The 17523-nt window shown below is 38.0% G+C and overlaps 1 protein-coding gene and 1 long non-coding RNA gene across 4 annotated transcripts in view; one reads left to right on the top strand and one right to left on the bottom strand.

The window, feature by feature from the left end:
* si:rp71-1h3.1 overlaps positions 1-3474 on the bottom strand; it is a 150836-nt gene extending 147362 nt beyond the window's left edge. Inside the window, exon 1 of the long non-coding RNA NR_145709.1 lies at positions 3246-3474. This is a non-coding gene — a long non-coding RNA (si:rp71-1h3.1). The remainder of the gene's footprint in view (positions 1-3245) is intronic.
* fancl (FA complementation group L) overlaps positions 1-17523 on the top strand; it is an 84034-nt gene that overhangs the window by 469 nt on the left and 66042 nt on the right. The window contains 6 exon segments of one of the 3 annotated variants that reach the window (NM_212982.1): positions 3612-3849; positions 3996-4054; positions 5517-5577; positions 5911-5967; positions 6126-6223; positions 8999-9095. In NM_212982.1, coding sequence (NP_998147.1) covers positions 3763-3849; positions 3996-4054; positions 5517-5577; positions 5911-5967; positions 6126-6223; positions 8999-9095 — 459 coding nt within the window. In that variant the 5' untranslated portion in view covers positions 3612-3762. 3 annotated transcript variants of the gene reach the window in all.

Below are 17523 nucleotides of genomic sequence, written 5' to 3' on the forward strand. Positions count from 1 at the left end.
AACCCTGCTCTGCGTCACGGTTAGTGTAGCTTTTGTTAAGTTATCTATGCATTGCATTACCAAATATTTGCAGTTTCTGTTAAAAATCAAAAATTTGTTGCTAGTATAGTTAGATTTCTTACTGGTGAATGCTACATTAACTTTCCTAAAATTCCCAGCATGACACTTCACTTTTTATGGTTATTGTTTATTTGACATTACTATGGTTCGTTTTAGGGGGTCCATTCATTCATGCAAATTCGAGTTTTATATTACATCTAATGTTGATCAATAAGGTGTATTACTTGTGCCATGTGTTTTACCGTGATGGTATTTAATATACTAAACTAGGCACATCATAATTTTGCCAAGGACGATGTGATCCTGGATTAATGGTGTAAAGAAACAAATTACAAATACTCAAATTACTGTAATTGAGTAGTTTTTCTCAGGAATTTTAAAAATGTGTACTTTTAATTTGCCTTGGATACATTTTAGTGGCTTATCAGTACTTTTACTCCACTACTTTCTTTTAACCTGTAGTCACTACTTTGTTTTTTCCTCGTCTATGGGGATCAGCTAAAATAATAAAATGATAATAATTTTGCATCATATTGAACAATGTTAAGACATATTTGGAAAGTGTGCAAGAAGATGCCCAAAATCGTTACACACAATGACCCAGGGGTTACCAAACTTGTTCCTGGAGGGCCGGTGTCCTGCAGACTTTAGCTCCAACCCTAATCAAACACAACTGAACAAGCTGATCAAGTTCTTAAACTGCGGTCACACTAGGTTTTTCCTCCTATAGACTTCCATTCATACATACACGAATACGTCAGACCAAAAAAGCAGGGTCATGCGTCAAGTATCGCAGGTTGCTGCTGTGCAAAGTTCAAGCTTGGTGAACTCTGACCTGCGAAATCGCATCACTTGACTGCGTGAGAACATCCGAGGATCAAAACATGACGTCTCTGGACAGAAATATTGAAGCATGGAGCCATCGCTTGCTTTTTTTAATGTCTAATAATCTTGTTTAATCCTGCCCCTTTTCGCAGCACCGCACGACAGAATTTAGCACACACAAACTCTAGTGTGACCGTAGCTTTACTAGGTATACTTGAAACAACCAGGCAAGTGTGTTGAGGCAAGTTGGAGCTAAACCCTGTAGGGACACCAGCCCTCCAGGACCAAGATTTGTGACCCCTGGTAGACTATATGTCACTGATGAGAAGATGACGGATGTTTATTGTATGATGACTGAAATCGACAAGTGAAGACTATAGATGGAAAAACTCTAAATGGCGTTTGAAATTTTCTCCTCAAATGAGCATATTTGTCAGCCTATGTTTATGTTTAGTTATTTCACTTGAAAGGCAACTAAAAAAATGCATTTGTCACTATAAAAGTAAAATTAGTGAGCCCACATACAGAAGACTGAGACAAATACTAATTCTAGAAGAAAATATCAAATGGCTTTTAGAGGTTTTTGCATCTAAACTCTTCAAATAGTCTTAATAACTATGCACTACAGAATGTTACGTTTACATATGGCTGGACAAATTGCATGTAAATGCATCAGCTTTTCACAGCGTAATACTACTCTAGAGTACTTTTAAAAGGCTACTTTTTACTCATACCTTAAGTAATATTTACAACAGATACTTTTACTAATGGGACTTTAGTAATGTAATGTAAAAAGTAATGGGACTTTTACTTGAGTTTGGTTTTTCAGTACTCTTTCAAACACTGTCCTGGATTAACATCTATGTTAATCCTGAAACATAATTTTTGCTCGTTAATGTAATCCACACCTATTTCCTACCCCTAAACCCAACCATAAATGTAAATTATTCCCAAAATCAAAGGAAAATAATAGTTGGATACAATCGCGTAGAAGTGCATGAACCTAACAGTAAAAGCCTGGACATAACATAAATGTTACCGTGTTTGTTATTGTGTTGTTCCAGGATCAACAAAGATGTCAATTCAGGAACATGTCCGGTGAAACCAGATTGGCATACTGTATACTAAACTAGTAAACCATTAATAAAGTTAGTGTTCTAAACACCATCATGGTAAAACACATGACACAATACACATCAGCATTGGATGTAACATAAAACTCTAATTGTGGGCATGATAAATTTTACCTTTACTTTTCAGATCTTTATTCAGTTTGTTTTATAGTTGGGCTTGATTAACTGAATATCTACTATTTCTGTGTCAGTGCCACAGCAATACAAACAAGGACATTAGCCTGCCATTTAGAACTTTATTCATTTATTTATTTTACATTTTTTTGTGGCTGCATGGTGGCGCAGTGGGTAGCACGTTCGCCTCACAGCAAGAAGGTCGCTGGTTCAAGTGTCGGCTGGGTCAGTTGGCGTTTAATGGAGTTTGCATGTTCTACCCATGTTCGCATGGGTTTCCTCCGGATGCTCCGGTTTCCCCCACAAGTCTAAAAACATGTGGTACAGGTGAATTGGGTAGGCTAAATTGTCTGTAGTGTGTAAGTGTGAATGAGTCTGTATGAATGTTTACTGTAAGGCATCTGCTCTGTAAAGCATAAGCTGGATAAGTTGGTGGTTTATTCTGTTGTGGCGACCCCAGATTAATAAGCCAAAAGGAAAATGAATGAATAAATAAAACACTTTTTTAGTCCTTAATAGGTAAACATCATTGTTTGCATATTTGCTATGCACTGACAAGTGATAAACACCCTGAATAATTGTTAAACGTTATATGATAACTCGGTATAAAACGTTAAGTATGATAACCCTGGGTTCACAAAGGAAATCTGATGTCAGAGGAAAAACTGATATGATCATATATGGGCACACTGGTATCTCAAGTCAATAGAATCACTGTTAAAGAAACCAGTCCATGTTACAAATAATAGCTATTCAAATAATACTTCAACTTTTTTCAGCAACAACTAATTTATCATTTTCTTATAACAACCATTTACTCATTCTCAACTTATTCCACGTGTTTGATTTTCTCTCTGCTGATCAACACAAAAATCAGACATTTTGAAGCATGCTGAAAACCAATACACATTGCCTTCTGCTATTTTCCCTAATGATCTAAACGGTCTAAAGGAATTTTGTCACTTGACACTTTTGCTTTAACACATTTTAAGTTAAATTAAAATAACTAAATTTAAATGTATTATTGATAGCAATAACATATTTCTAACTTGTTTAAGCATTGCAATGCATATTATAATGACGATCAGGTGCGTGGCCGTTGTTTTGACCTACCTGTTAATCTTGACTTTCCTGCAACACTTATCAACAATGACTGATCTTAAACTTCTTATTTTTTGTTGCAAAATTTTACAAGATGTTGAGCAATTCTGGTGAAGTAGTTACACAGCTGACAAACAAGCAATGATTTGTCCCCCGTTTAACAGGAATTAATTAGTTAAATTATTCTTCTTCTGCATGCGTTTATTGGCGTTTGGCAAACTTGTTGGCACACTACCGCCACTGGCTGTCAATTGCTGCACACTTCAGCTTAAATAAAGTTTGGTCATTCAAACTGCAGTGACGTTGGCGAGGCTTGAGTCTTTCCGCGGGAAGTTACTTTCGCTTTGCTAGGTTCACAGCGGAAGAAGATTATTACAGCAGCGATTGACTGTTTTCCGCAACAACAACAAACAGCACGCTTTTGTCGGTGTTTTTTTAGTTTGATGTCTAGTACTATCGAATGCCGTTTCAGGTACTTGGTTAGCGGTATTTATATTCACGTTGTGGTTTGCCATAATTCTTGTTCATCATGAGCTGCTTGCTGATGAGAGACAGCCCTTTGATCATTGCGCTAAATAAAGAGAAGACGCTCTATGACGGCTTCATCACAGTGCTGGTAAGGACAGTTTCATCTTGACTACGACACTGCTGTCAGCTCTGTTTACAGTGGGATTATGTAATGCCATGTGAGTTGTGCAGTTAGTATTTATTGGTAAACCGACTGTCATGAGCGCCTTATTGTTGATATTAAATCTTTAATAGGAAAAAGACTTCAGGATAAGAATATCTCTACCCCCTGATCATCAGATGAAACGAGCAAAGTATGTTTAATGCACTATATTTTTTATTTTTTTATATTTGTTTATGTGTAAATGGAGTATGTCCTGTATTTATTTGAGTGACTAGTAAGGATACTACAGTAGCTGCATAAAACAAATATAAAGAAAATTCACCCTTATAATATAGTAATAATAATAATAATAATAAACAAATATGTTCTATATTGTCTAAATAAATGTTATAATGCATAATTAAAACATTATTTTTACATTTGACATATTTTATATCTTTATTTTTTTTTTACATTTTTAATTTTGACATAGTTATAAAGAGTGAGTGAGTCAATGAATAAAATAAAAATAAAACAATAAATAAAGCATAAATAAAATATGTGCAAAATCTACATAATAGATTGTTGTTCAAATACATTTCACACTTGACCTTTGTACTTTTCTTAATAAAATTACAAAATTGCTTTGATATCAGTGTTACATTTCTGAAATTAGACTCAATTTAATATCTGTAATTGTGTATATGTTTACATAACTTGCATATGTTATATTGTGGAAGAATAATTTAGTAAGGTAGCAAGTTTAGTAAGTTTGTTCCTCGATAAGGAATTTACTGTAATTTATTATTATATACAATATATTGTACATTATATATTGTTTACCATCAGTATCGCAATGTGTGAGTCCGCAATTTATTAATATGGGGTCACCACAGTGGAATTAACCACCAACTTATCCAGCATAGGTTTTTATGCAGCGGATGTCCTTCCAGCTGCAACCCATCTCTGGGAAACATCCATACACACTCATACACTACGGACAATTTAGCCTACCTAATTCACCTCTACCACATGTCTTTGGACTGTGGGAATAACCAAAGCACCCAGAGGAAACCCACGTGAATTCAGGGAGAACATGCAAACTCCACACGGAACGCCAACTGACCCAGCCGAGGCTCAAATCAGCAACCTTCTTGCTATGAGGTGACAGCACTACCTACTGCGCCACGCCGTTGCCTGTTGTCATTTCAGTTTTACCTTAAAAAAGTGAAAGTTTATCAGCTGTGTTTTAAAGGCCTGTCCAAGCATTTTACTTGAGTTAATAGCATTTGTGAGCAAGGAATTATTGCTTTTTGTAGCTTTAACGAAAATGTATTTTATTTAATTATGTATAAAATTTAGACTATATAGCTTTATTGTACATTTGATTATTTTATTTCTGTAACTGAATACTGTTATACTCCTTCTTTTATATTATTTCTCTACAGATTTTATCTATGCTGCTAATTAGTCTATTATATTTTCTGCAGATGCACTCCTCTACAAAATCGTCCCATTCAATATAAATGTACAAATTATTTCACAATATAGCTATTCAAGTTATTTGGTGAAATATTGCAATATAAAAAAAATCACAATGGAAGTTTTTTTTTTCTTTTTTTTTATATTGTGCATCCCTATTAATTATTAACATTATTGTCTTTGTTTTACAGATTGCATTGTTGTTGGCAAATGAAGCGGCTACTTCATGGTTATCAACATATTGTGAAGCAGGTACAATAAATCAAGTGGAAATAGTTTGCAGCTATTACACATCATTCTAGAAATACATCTTAATTAACGCATAATGTTTGTCAAGGGGAGGGGAAAAGCCATTTTCCATATGCCTCTTGGGTAAAATGATTAGATTTATTATTTGCCCTGCCTAGATTTATGTGGCACCCTAACTAGTTAAAGTTCATTATTTTTTTATGAATTTAAAATGACTAATAATTAACTCCTATGGTCACTCGCATTAGTTAAATTACAGGTGCTGCTTTTGATATTCTGTTTGAAAGAATTTAATTATAATATTTGTATTTTAATTTGCTTTTTTTTTTTTTACAGAGATTACAGCATTCAACTACTTTGATGGCTTTTATCCTGGAGCTCAGGACAGTATTGGTAAATATTGCTCGTTTTATCCCTCTGGTTGAGCATTACCATATTCATGTTGACAAATGTTATACATGATCTCATATTCAGCATCATATTACCATAATAAGCACATGAGTCCTGCAGATTGAATAAATGATTTTCATTACGAACTTGTCTATTATCAGGAAGTGGCATTGAAGAGCCAACCAGGATGTCAGTCCTTCTCACCACCTCAGTATTATTCGCAGCTGATAACAGAGATGGAGATCTTGGGATGGGATAAGTATGTTCTCCGAGGTTCACGTTGCACAATGTTTCCCTCTAATAACATGCAGGACAACTCTTTGCATTACAATAAATGCGTAGGACATTAATAGCATGTACTTCTGTCATTAACTTGCTGTAGTTTTTCATAAAAACATTGTGTCACGTTTCTTGCTTCATAATAAAGAAGGCTAATGTGGTGTCTGTCAGCCATGTATCAAGCTGCGATTTCACCAGGCTTCTCATTTTCCACTTTCTATTAATGTCCAAAGATATAATTATGATATTAGCAAATGCAAATTGGTCTAATTGGAGACCCACTCTCAAGTTTAATGGGGAAATGTAGGCTGAAAAGTTAGGCTGGAAATAAGGTGCACGTTTCAGACCTGAATTGCGGTCAGAAGTATTATACACCAGCGCTATCTGTAAATGCACTTGAGATTAATTAAGATCCTTAATTCGTGTCTCTGTTAATAGCCTCAAGTCCGGCACAGTTGTGGACCCTGATTGGTTTAGGAAGGGGGAAGTGCCGCAGAACCTGGTCATTTTAATGAGTTTTAGTTGCCTTGAAGAAGCCACATTTACTGTTAATTACTGTATAGATGAGGTCAGGTCTGTTCTCCCCTCTTATCCCTGTATAAGTTCAAAAGTGCCAGATATTTAGGAAATTACAAAACATCAGTCTCTGGCTGCTTTATAGTGCTGTGTAAGTGTGCTATTTGGAGTATCGCAGCAAAGTGTTAGGTCATAAGAAAATGAGAGTTGAATATTTTGACTTTGATCCCATTTTGCTCCCATTTTACTGTGAGATATTACGTTTGGTCAGACATCGTCATCTGAAACTGTTGAGATTTTTTTAGACAATTGGTGCATGGGAGCCGTGGTGAGAGGTTGTCACACCTTGCACATGTATGAGAGAGAAGCGTCGGGCCTCTCGCTGTGGTCTTTTAACACCCCGCCAAGATAATGACACCTGAGCAGCTTTCCTATTGGCTGGTCTTCTCACCGTCTCACTCTAGCCAGCAGTTATATCTTAAAACCCATGATCCCTGGTGGCACCTGTGAGAATGGAATAACTGTACTATTTTCAGCAGCTGGCTTTTTGCATATCTGGAAAGTTGTGATGAGAAGTGGCCTTGACGGTATTACGGTTTGTGTTTTCCCCCTCTTATTCTTTGGGAATCTCTTCTTCTCTTTTTTTCTTGCCGTTTTATGCTTTCATCTGTAGCCTGTTTGTATGCAAACATGCCAAATGTTCCTTCGCCATTTATGAGGGGAGCTGATTTTCTAGTTGCAAATGTAATGCTCTCATCAATCCTCCCAGCAAGACATCGAGCCGTCAAGCTGTTTCAATCAACTGAGGTGAACGCCAGCAAGGCCTGATACTGTGGCAGGAGATCCCTTTAGAATGCAGAGTGGCTGAATGGGGTTCCAGCTCAGAAAAGAGATCTCAATTTTGAGGAAATGAATGATTGGTGTGATTTTGTGCCAAAAGCTCATGTAATTGAATGTGATGCAAAAGATTCTTCCCGTTGCTTCGTGTATTGTGAGGGTGAGAAATACACTGAGCGGTTAGGACACAGTGGAGCAGAGGAAGAGGCTTTGCAGGTAGAATTTTTGCAGATTGTGTCCACAAATGCTTCCACCCATGTTACCAACATGGGTTCTTAAAATAAGCATAGGCATAAACATAGACAATCATTGCATAAAACAAAAGTTGTCTTTACTGGAATGATGTACACTTACTGACCATTAGGTTTGCCTATCTAGTAGCAGCTTTGACCCCATTTTGCCTTCATAACTCAGAGGTTTTTTTGGGCCCATATTAGCTTGATATTATCACAAAGTCACCACAGATTTGTCAGCAGCTCATTCAAAATAGGAATCTTATAGATACTCTATTGGATTGAGATCTGGTGCTTGTGGAGGCCATTTGAGTGTAGAGAATTGTTAAATGTTCAAGAAACCAGTCTCAGATGATTTGAAATTTATGACATGGCATGCTATCTTGCTGAGGCCAGCACACACAATGTTCTGAATTGGTACTAAAAAATCCCAGGAAAATAAATGTCTGCCATATTGTTTCATCACCAGCTGGAAGAATCTTTGATACAGAACAGGATGGACTTATGTTTCATGTTGCTAACACTAAATTCTGACCCTACTGTCTAAATGTACAGTAGCAGCAGAAATCAGACTAAAATCAAGCAGCCCTTTTTGTTTGTTAGACTGATTTGAAACAGTTAATAAAACAAATGTTTGATTGATAGACACTTGATTATAATATGTAGTAATAGAAATGTGAGCCAACAGAAAGTGTCAGCGAGATCTTCTCCCAGTAAGTGTTGAAGGACAGAATGTGGATATTGTATGTAATCTGACTGTTTTTGCCAATGGGAACACTCAGAGCAAAGTGTGCATGTATGGACTAACCACAACATGCTGTGTTATATGACTCGTAAGTAAGCTGCTGAAGCAAGAGTGTGTCATGTGAAGTGCTGGAACATTAGCAGACATAAATCTGCTGTGGTTAATGCAGATGATTGAAGACTTTCCATACTGTTTGCTGGGAGAAAGGGTTGTATATGTCTGCTTAGCATCTTTCAATTAAAAAAGGAAACCATAATATATTTTTTTTCTATTTGGTCTTTGGCTGATTTATTTGGAGAATGAAGCAAATTCACATGCAGTACTTCTATTTTTCTTTTAAAAATGTTCTGTAAGTGTTGTCTGTTGGCCTATTTGATGCATATTGTATTTGTTGTCTTATGGTGCTGTTGATGTGTTTCGGCAGACTGCTTTTCATTGATGCAGAGTTTCGCACACTCCAGCTGAAGGCAGAGGACTCTGCAGGTCGTCAGCATGCCATTACTGTAAAACTCAAGTCCAAGGTAAAGTGTCAACTCCTGATTTTATTTTATTTATTTTTACGATATTTGTAAGTCAGGTGACAATGTTATTATATGAAATAATACAAACTGATGCATTACTCTCGGCTTCAGTGTCACATGACCCTTCTGAAATAATGGAACAAATATATCAATTAAAAACTAGATATTAAAGTTTGAGGACAAACTTTATGGTGGCTTGAAAAGCCGAATCTCAAAGTTTGAAGTGGTTTTAAAGTGTAAATAGAATGTTAGTATGATTTTAGCTTGAGTTAACATATTACTAGCATGAATTAGCATGTTAGTAGCATGATTCTTACATGAATTAGGATGTTGTTAGCATGATTCTAGCATGAATTAGCATGTTACTAGCATGATTCTAGCATGAATTAGTATGTTGTTAGCGTGATTCTAGCATGAATTAGCATGTTACTAGCATGATTCTAGCATGAATTAGCATGCTACTAGGATAAATCTAGCATGAATTAGCATGTTAGTAGCATGATTCTTACATGAATTAGCATGTTGTTAGCATGATTCTAGCATGAATTAGCATGTTACTAGCATGATTCTAGCATGACTTAGCATGTTGTTGGCATGATTCTACCATAAATTAGCATGTTACTAGCATGATTCTAGCATGAATTAGCATGTTGTTAGCATGATTCTAGCATGAATTAGCATTTTACTAGGCGGTTGCTAGGGTTTTTTAAGTGGTTGCTAGGTGGTTGCTAAGGTGGTGCAAGGCAGTTGCTAAGGTGGTCTGACTAGTTGCTAGGTGGTTGCTAAGGTGTTGCTAGACGGTAGCTAGGGTGTTTGAGTGGTTGCTAAGGTGGTGCTAGGCAGTTGCTAAGGTGTTCTGACTAGTTGCTAAGTGGTTACTAAGGTGTTGCAAGGTGGTCGCTAGGGGTTTTCTGAGTGGTTGCTAGGTGGTTGCTAAGATGTTTCTAGGCGGTTGCTAGGGTGTTCTGAGTGGTTGCTAAGGTGTTGCTAGGTGGTTGCTAAGGTGTCCTAAGTGGTTGCTAGGTGGTTGCTAGGGTATTCTGAGTGGTTGCTAAGGTGTTGCTAGGTGGTTTCTAGGGTGTCCTGAGTGGTTGCTAGGTGGTTGCTAAGGTGTTGCTAGGTGGTTGCTAGGGTGTCCTGAGTGGTTGCTAGGTGGTTGCTAAGGTGTTGCTAGGCAGTTGCTAGGGTGTTCTGAGTGGTTGCTAGGTGGTTGCTAAGGTGTTGCTAGGTGGTTGCTAAGGTGTCCTAAGTGGTTGCTAGGTGGTTGCTAAGGTGTTGCTAAGCGGTTGCTATGGTGTCCCAAGTGGTTGCTAGGTGGTTGCTAAGGTGTTGCTAGGCGGTTGCTAGGGTGTTCTGAGTGGTTGCTAGGTGGTTGCTAAGGTGTTGCTAGGTGGTTGCTAAGGTGTCCTAAGCGGTTGCTAGGTGGTTGCTAAGGTGTTGCTAAGTGGTTGCTAAGGTGTTGCTAGGCGGTTGCTAGGGTGTCCTAAGTGGTTGCTAGGTGGTTGCTAAGGTGTTGCTAGGTGGTTGCTAGGGTGTTCTGAGTGGTTGCTAGGTGGTTGCTAAGGTGTTGCTAGGTGGTTGCTAAGGTGTCCTAAGTGGTTGCTAGATGGTTGCTAGGGTATTCTGAGTGGTTGCTAAGGCGTTGCTAGGCGGTTGCTAGGGTGTCCTGAGTGGTTGCTAGGTGGTTGCTAAGGTGTTGCTAGGCAGTTGCTAGGGTGTTCTGAGTGGTTGCTAGGTGGTTGCTAAGGTGTTGCTAGGCGGTTGCTAAGGTGTCCCAAGTGGTTGCTAGGTGGTTGCTAAGGTGTTGCTAGGTGGTTGCTAAGGTATTCTGAGTGGTTGCTAAGGCGTTGCTAGGCGGTTGCTAGGGTGTCCTGAGTGGTCGCTAGGCCCTTACTAAGGTATTAATAGGCCGTTGCTAGGTGGTTGCTAGGCGGTTGCTAGGGTAATTTGGGTGGTTGCTAGGCAGTTGCTAGGGTACCCTGGTTGGTTACTAGGCAAGCCTCACATACATGCTTGATAAAACATTTATACTTAGTAAGCATGTCTAGCAAGTTACAGTACTTGGCTAGTCAATATTAGCATGTAGCTAGTCACTGCTAGCATGTGTAGCATATAGGATGTTCCGTTTGCTAGCATGAGTCAAACGAGCCAATCTCCAAGTCTCTACGATGTTCTGATGCTGAGATATAGCTGTTGATGAATGGTTGCTAGGGTATTCTGTTTTGTTGCTATGGGCGAGGTTACAGAGTGAACTTGAATGTGGTTGGTTGTCTTAGTCAAAGAACCAACCCCCATGTCTCTATGACACTGCTTTGCAAAGATATGCATCTTGGCCTATTTTAATGGAAGTCTACGGGACAGTTGCTAGGGTGCAGTATGTGGTAGTTAGGGGTGTGGCTAGAAAGTTAAAAGCTCATCAGTTATTGGCAGTTTGGTAGTCTGAGTTAAATGAGCTCAGCCATTAGTCTGTATGACAGTCTGATGCAGAGTTATGAGCTCACAAAGTTTGATCCCATGTTAAGTCAATGAGAGTCTTTTGTAATGGAAGTCTACGGGACAGTTGCTAGGGTGCAGTATGTGGTAGTTAGGGGTGTGGCTAGAAAGTTAAAAGCTCATCAGTTATTGGCAGTTTGGTAGTCTGAGTTAAATGAGCTCAGCCATTAGTCTGTATGACAGTCTGATGCAGAGTTATGAGCTCACAAAGTTTGATCCCATGTTAAGTCAATGAGAGTCTTTTACAATAGAAGTCTACGGGACAGTTGCTAGGGTGCCATAAGTGGTTGCTAGGGAGTGGCTAGTAAGTCTAAAGGTCATCAGTGATTGCTACTGAGTTGAATGAGGCCTGACTCTAGTCTGTAGGACAGACTGATGCAGAGTTATGAGCTCACAAAGGTTGACTCAATGTTAAGTCAATGGCAGTCTTTTACAATGGAAGTCTATGGGACAGTTGCTAGGGTGCCAAAAGTGGTTGCTAGGGAGTGGCTAGTAAGTTAAAAGGTCATCAGTTATTGGCTGCTGGCTAGACTGAGTTAAATGAGCCCAGTTAGAAGTCTGTAGGACAGTCTGATGCAGAGTTATAAGGTCACAAAGTTTGACCCAATGTTAAGTCAATGGGAATTTTGGGAATTTTCCGGGTCGTTTTTCGGAAAACTGAAAGTCGGATCAGTCGGAAAAGATATAGCAACCCGAGTCAGACCAGTTTGAAGGTTTGACGAAAGTTTGAAGTATGAAGCTTGAAAAGTTTAAGAGGAGATGCACTTTAAAATTAGTCTCAGAAGAATAAGAAGAAGAAGAAGAAGAACTAGATTCTTAAAGTTTGAGAACAAACTTTGAGGCTGGCTTGTGAAAGCCTGACGGTAATAGTTTATTTAGTTTAAACAGTTTTAAAAAGTATGAAAAGATAGATAGATAGATAGATAGATAGATAGATAGATAGATAGATAGATAGATAGATAGATAGATAGATAGATAGATAGATAGATAGATAGATAGATAGATAGATAGATAGATAGATTAGCATGTTATTACCATGATTTTAACGTGAAATAGCATGTTGTTAGCATGATTCTAGCATGAATTAGCATGTTACTAGCATGATTTTAGCATGAATTAGCATGTTGTTAGCATGATTTTAGCATGAATTAGCATGTTACTAGCATGATTTTAGCAATAATTAGCATGTTGTTAGCATGATTTTAACATGAATTAGCATGTTGTTAGCACGATTCTAGCATGAATTAGCATGTTACTAGCATGATTCTAGCATGAATTAGCATGTTACTAGCATGATTTTAGCATGAATTAGCACAATTCTAGCATGAATTAGCATGTTGTTAGCATGATTCTAGCATGAATTAGCATGTTGTTAGCATGATTCTAGCATGATTTAGCATGTTACTAGCAAGATTCTAGCATGAATTAGCATGCTACTAGCATGATTCTAGCATAAATTAGCATGTTGTTAGCATACTTCTAGCATGAATTAGCATGTTACTAGCATGATTCTAGCATGAATTAGCATTTCACTAGCATGATTCTAGCATGAATTAGCATGTTACTAGCATGATTTTAGCATGAATTAGCACAATTCTAGCATGAATTAGCATGTTGTTAGCATGCTTCTAGCATGAATTAGCATGTTGTTAGCATGATTCTAGCATGATTTAGCATGTTACTAGCAGGATTCTAGCATGAATTAGCATGTTGTTAGCATGATTCTAACATGAATTAGCATGTTACTAGCATAATTCTAGCATGAATTAGCATGTTGTTAGCATGATTCTAGCATGAATTAGCATTTCACTAGCATGATTCTAGCATGAGTTAGCATGTTGTTAGCATGATTCTAGCATGAATTAGCATGTTGTTAGCATAAATTAGCATGTTGTTAGCATGATTCTAGCATGAATTAGCATGTTACTAGCATGATTCTAGCATGAATTAGCATGTTGTTAGCATGATTATAGCATGAAGTAGCATGTTACTAGCATGATTCTAGCATGAATTAGCATGTTGTTAGCACGATGCTAGCATGAATTAGCATGATACTAGCATGATTCTAGCATGAATTAGCATGTTACTAGCATGAATCTAGCATGAATTAGCATGTTGTTAACATGATTCTAGCATGGATTAGCATGTTACTAGCATGATTTTAGCATAAATTAGCATGATTCTAGCATGAATTAGCATGTTGCTAGCATGATTCTAGCATGAATTAGCATGTGACTAGCATGATTCTAGCATGAATTAGCATGTGACTAGCATGATTCTAGCATGAATTAGCATGTAACTAGCATGATTCTAGCATGAATTAGCATGTTGTTAGCATGATAGATAGATAGATAGATAGATAGATAGATAGATAGATAGATAGATAGATAGATAGATAGATAGATAGATAGATAGGTAGAGGTAGATAGATAGATAGATAGATAGATAGATAGATAGATAGATAGATAGATAGAAGTAGATAGATAGATAGATAGATAGATAGATAGATAGATAGATAGATAGATAGATAGATAGATAGATGGAGTGCGAGCATGAGTCAAACAAGCCAACCCCCGCCTCTCTATGATGTTCTGATGCTGAGATATAGCTGGTGCCATATCGTTGCTAGGTTAGTCTGTTTTGTTGCTATGGAGTTGATTGACAGCTTAGACTGATGATGTATCAAAGCTTCTTGCCAGTATGAACAGTTAAACACAACCCCCATGTCTCTATCACACTGCAGCATAACAATATCAGTCTGAACCTCTTTAATTGCAGTCTATGGGACAGTTGCTAGGGTGCAGTATCTGGTTGTTAGGGTGTGGCTAGAAAGTTAAAAGGCCATCAGTGATTGGCTGCTGGCTAGACTGAGTTAAATGAGCTCAGCCATTAGTCTGTAGGACAGTTTGATGCAGAGTTATGAGCTCACAAAGTTTAATCCCATGTTAAGTCAATGAGAGTCTTTTGAATGGAAGTCTATGGGACGGTTTCTAGGGTCCAAAAGTGGTTGCTAGGGCGTGGCCAGAAAGTTTAAAGGTGATCAGTCATTGGCAGTTTGATAGTCTGAGTTAAATAAGCCCAGTTAGAAGTCTGTGTGACATTCTGATGCGGAGTTATGAGGTCACAAAGTTTGATCCAATGTTACGTCTATGGGATTTTTCCGACGGTCCCGGGACGTTTTTCGGAAAACCGAAAGTCGGATCAGTCTGAGGAGACATAGCAACCCGAGTCAGAATAGTTCGGAAGTCTGACCCGAGTTTGATGGTCATAGCTTGAAAGCTCTAGGAGGAGATGAGTTTTGATTTTTAGTCTCAGAAGAAGAAAATATAATAATAAGTTTAAATAGGATTTCAGTAGTCTGGCTTGCTACACAAGCCAGCCTAACTAGACAGTAAAGTTCGTCGAGACAAACTTTGAGGCTGGCTTGACAAAGCCTGTTGGTAATAGTTTATTTAGTTTAAAAACAGTTTGAAAAAGTATAAGTAGCATGTTATTAGCATGATTCTAGCATAGATTAGCATGTTATTAGCATGAATTAGCATCTTATTAGTACGATTCTAGCATGGATTAGCATGTTATTAGCATGATTCTAGCACGATTTAGCATGTTACTAGCATAATTCTAGCATGAATTAGTGTGTTATTAGCATGATTGTAGTAAAATTAGCATGTTACCAGTGTTTCCTAGCATGAAGTAGCATGTTATTAGCATGATTCTAGTATGAATTAGCATGTCACTAGTATGAGTCTAGTATGAATTAGCATGTTACTAGTATGATTCTAGTATAAATTAGCATGTTATTAGCATGATTCTAGCATGAATAAGCATGTTACTAGCATGATTCTAGCATGAATTAGCATGTTACTAGCATGATTCTAGTATGAATTAGCATGATTCTAGCATGAATTAGCATGATTCTAGTATAAATTAGCATGAATTAGCATGATTCTAGCATGAATTAGCATGTTACTAGCATGATTCTAGAATAAATTAGCATGTCACTAGCATGATTCTAGAATGAATTAGCATGCTACTAGCATGATTATAGTATGAATTAGCATGTTACTAGCATGATTCTAGCATGAATTAGCATGTTACTAGTGTGATTCTAGCATGAATTAGCATGTTACTAGTATGATTCTAGCATGAATTAGCATGTTACTATCATGATTCCAGCATGAATTAGCACGTTATTAGCATGATTCTAGTATGAATTAGCATGTTACTAGCATGATTCTAGCATGAATTAGCATGTTACTTGCATGATTCTAGCATGAATTAGCATGTTATTAGCATGATTATATCATGCATTAGCATGTCACTAGCATGATTCTAGTATAAATTAGCATGTTACTAGCATGATTCTAGCATGAATTAGCATGTTATTAGCAAGATTCTAGTGTAAATTAGCATGTTATTAGCATGACTGTAGTATGAATTAGCATGTTACTAGCATGATTCTAGTATGAATTAGCATGTCACATAGCATGCTTAGGTGGTTGCTAGGGTCTTCTGAGTGGTTGCTAAATCGTCGCTAGGTAGTCTGTAGGGTGTCCTAAGTGGTTGCTAGGTGGTTGCTAAGATGTTGCTAGGTGGTTGCTAGGGTGTTCTGTGTGGTTGCTAGGTGGTTGCTAAGATGTTGCTAGGTGGTTGCTAGGGTGTTCTGACTGGTTGCTAGGTGGTTGCTAAGGTGTTGCTAGGCGGTTGCTAGGGTGTTCTGAGTGGTTGCTAGGTGGTTGCTAAGGTCTTGCTAGGTGGTTGCTGTGGTGTCCTGAGTGGTTGCTAGGTGGTTGCTAAGGTGTTGCTAGGCGGTTGCTAAGGTGTCCCAAGTGGTTGCTAGGTGGTTGCTAGGGTATTCTAATTGGTTGCTAAGGCGTTGCTAGGCGGTTGCTAGGGTGTCCTGTGTGGTCGCTAGGCCCTTACTAAGGCATTACTAGGCCGTTGCTAGGCCATTGCTAGGGTAATTTTGGTGGTTGCTAGGCAGTTGCTAGGGTACCCTGGGTGGTTACTAGGCAAGCCTCACATACATGCTTGATAAAACATTTATACTTAGTAAGCATGTCTATCAAGTTACAGTACTTGGCTAGTCAATATTAGCATGTAGCTAATCACTGCAAGCATGTGTAGCATATAGGAAGTTCCGTTTGCTAGCATGAGTTGAACGAGCCAATTTTCAAGTCTCTACGATGTTCTGATGCTGAGATATAGCTGTTGATGAATGGTTGCTAGGGTACTCTGTTTTGTTGCTATGGGCGAGGTTACAGAGTGCACTTGAATGTGGTTGGCTGTCTAAGTCAAATGAACCAACCCCCATGTCTCTATGACACTGCTATGCAAAGATATGCATCTTGGCCTATTTTAATGGAAGTCTATGGAATCAATTTGGGGGCGTGGCTTGTGAGCTTTATTATCATATTGAGATGCTCATTGGTTGTCTGAGTCAGATGAGCCATCCCCCAAGTCAATAGGACACTGCTAAGCAAAAATATGCATGTAGGCCAGTTATTAACGTGAGTCTAGTATGAATTAGCATGTTACTAGCATGATTCTAGTACAAATTAGCATGTCATTAGCATGTTTCCAGTATGAGTTAGCATGTCATTAGCATGATTAGCATATGAGTAGCATGTTGCTAGCATGATTGGCATGTCATTAGCATGTTAGAATTATAAGCATTTAATAGCACAGCTAATTACAGTCTATAGGACAGTTGCTAGGGTGCAGTATGTGGTAGTTAGGGGTGTGGCTAGAAAGTTAAAAGGCCATCAGTGATTGGCTGCTGGCTAGTTAAATGAGCTCAGCCATTAGTCTCTATGACAGTCTGATGCAGAGTTATGAGCTCACAAAGTTTGATCCCATGTTAAGTCAATGAGAGTTTTTTGTAATGGAAGTCTACGGGACAGTTGCTAGGGTGCAGTATGTGGTAGTTAGGGGT

Source organism: Danio rerio, chromosome 13 (assembly GCF_049306965.1).
Source record: "Danio rerio strain Tuebingen ecotype United States chromosome 13, GRCz12tu, whole genome shotgun sequence".
Classification (NCBI taxonomy): domain Eukaryota; kingdom Metazoa; phylum Chordata; class Actinopteri; order Cypriniformes; family Danionidae; genus Danio; species Danio rerio.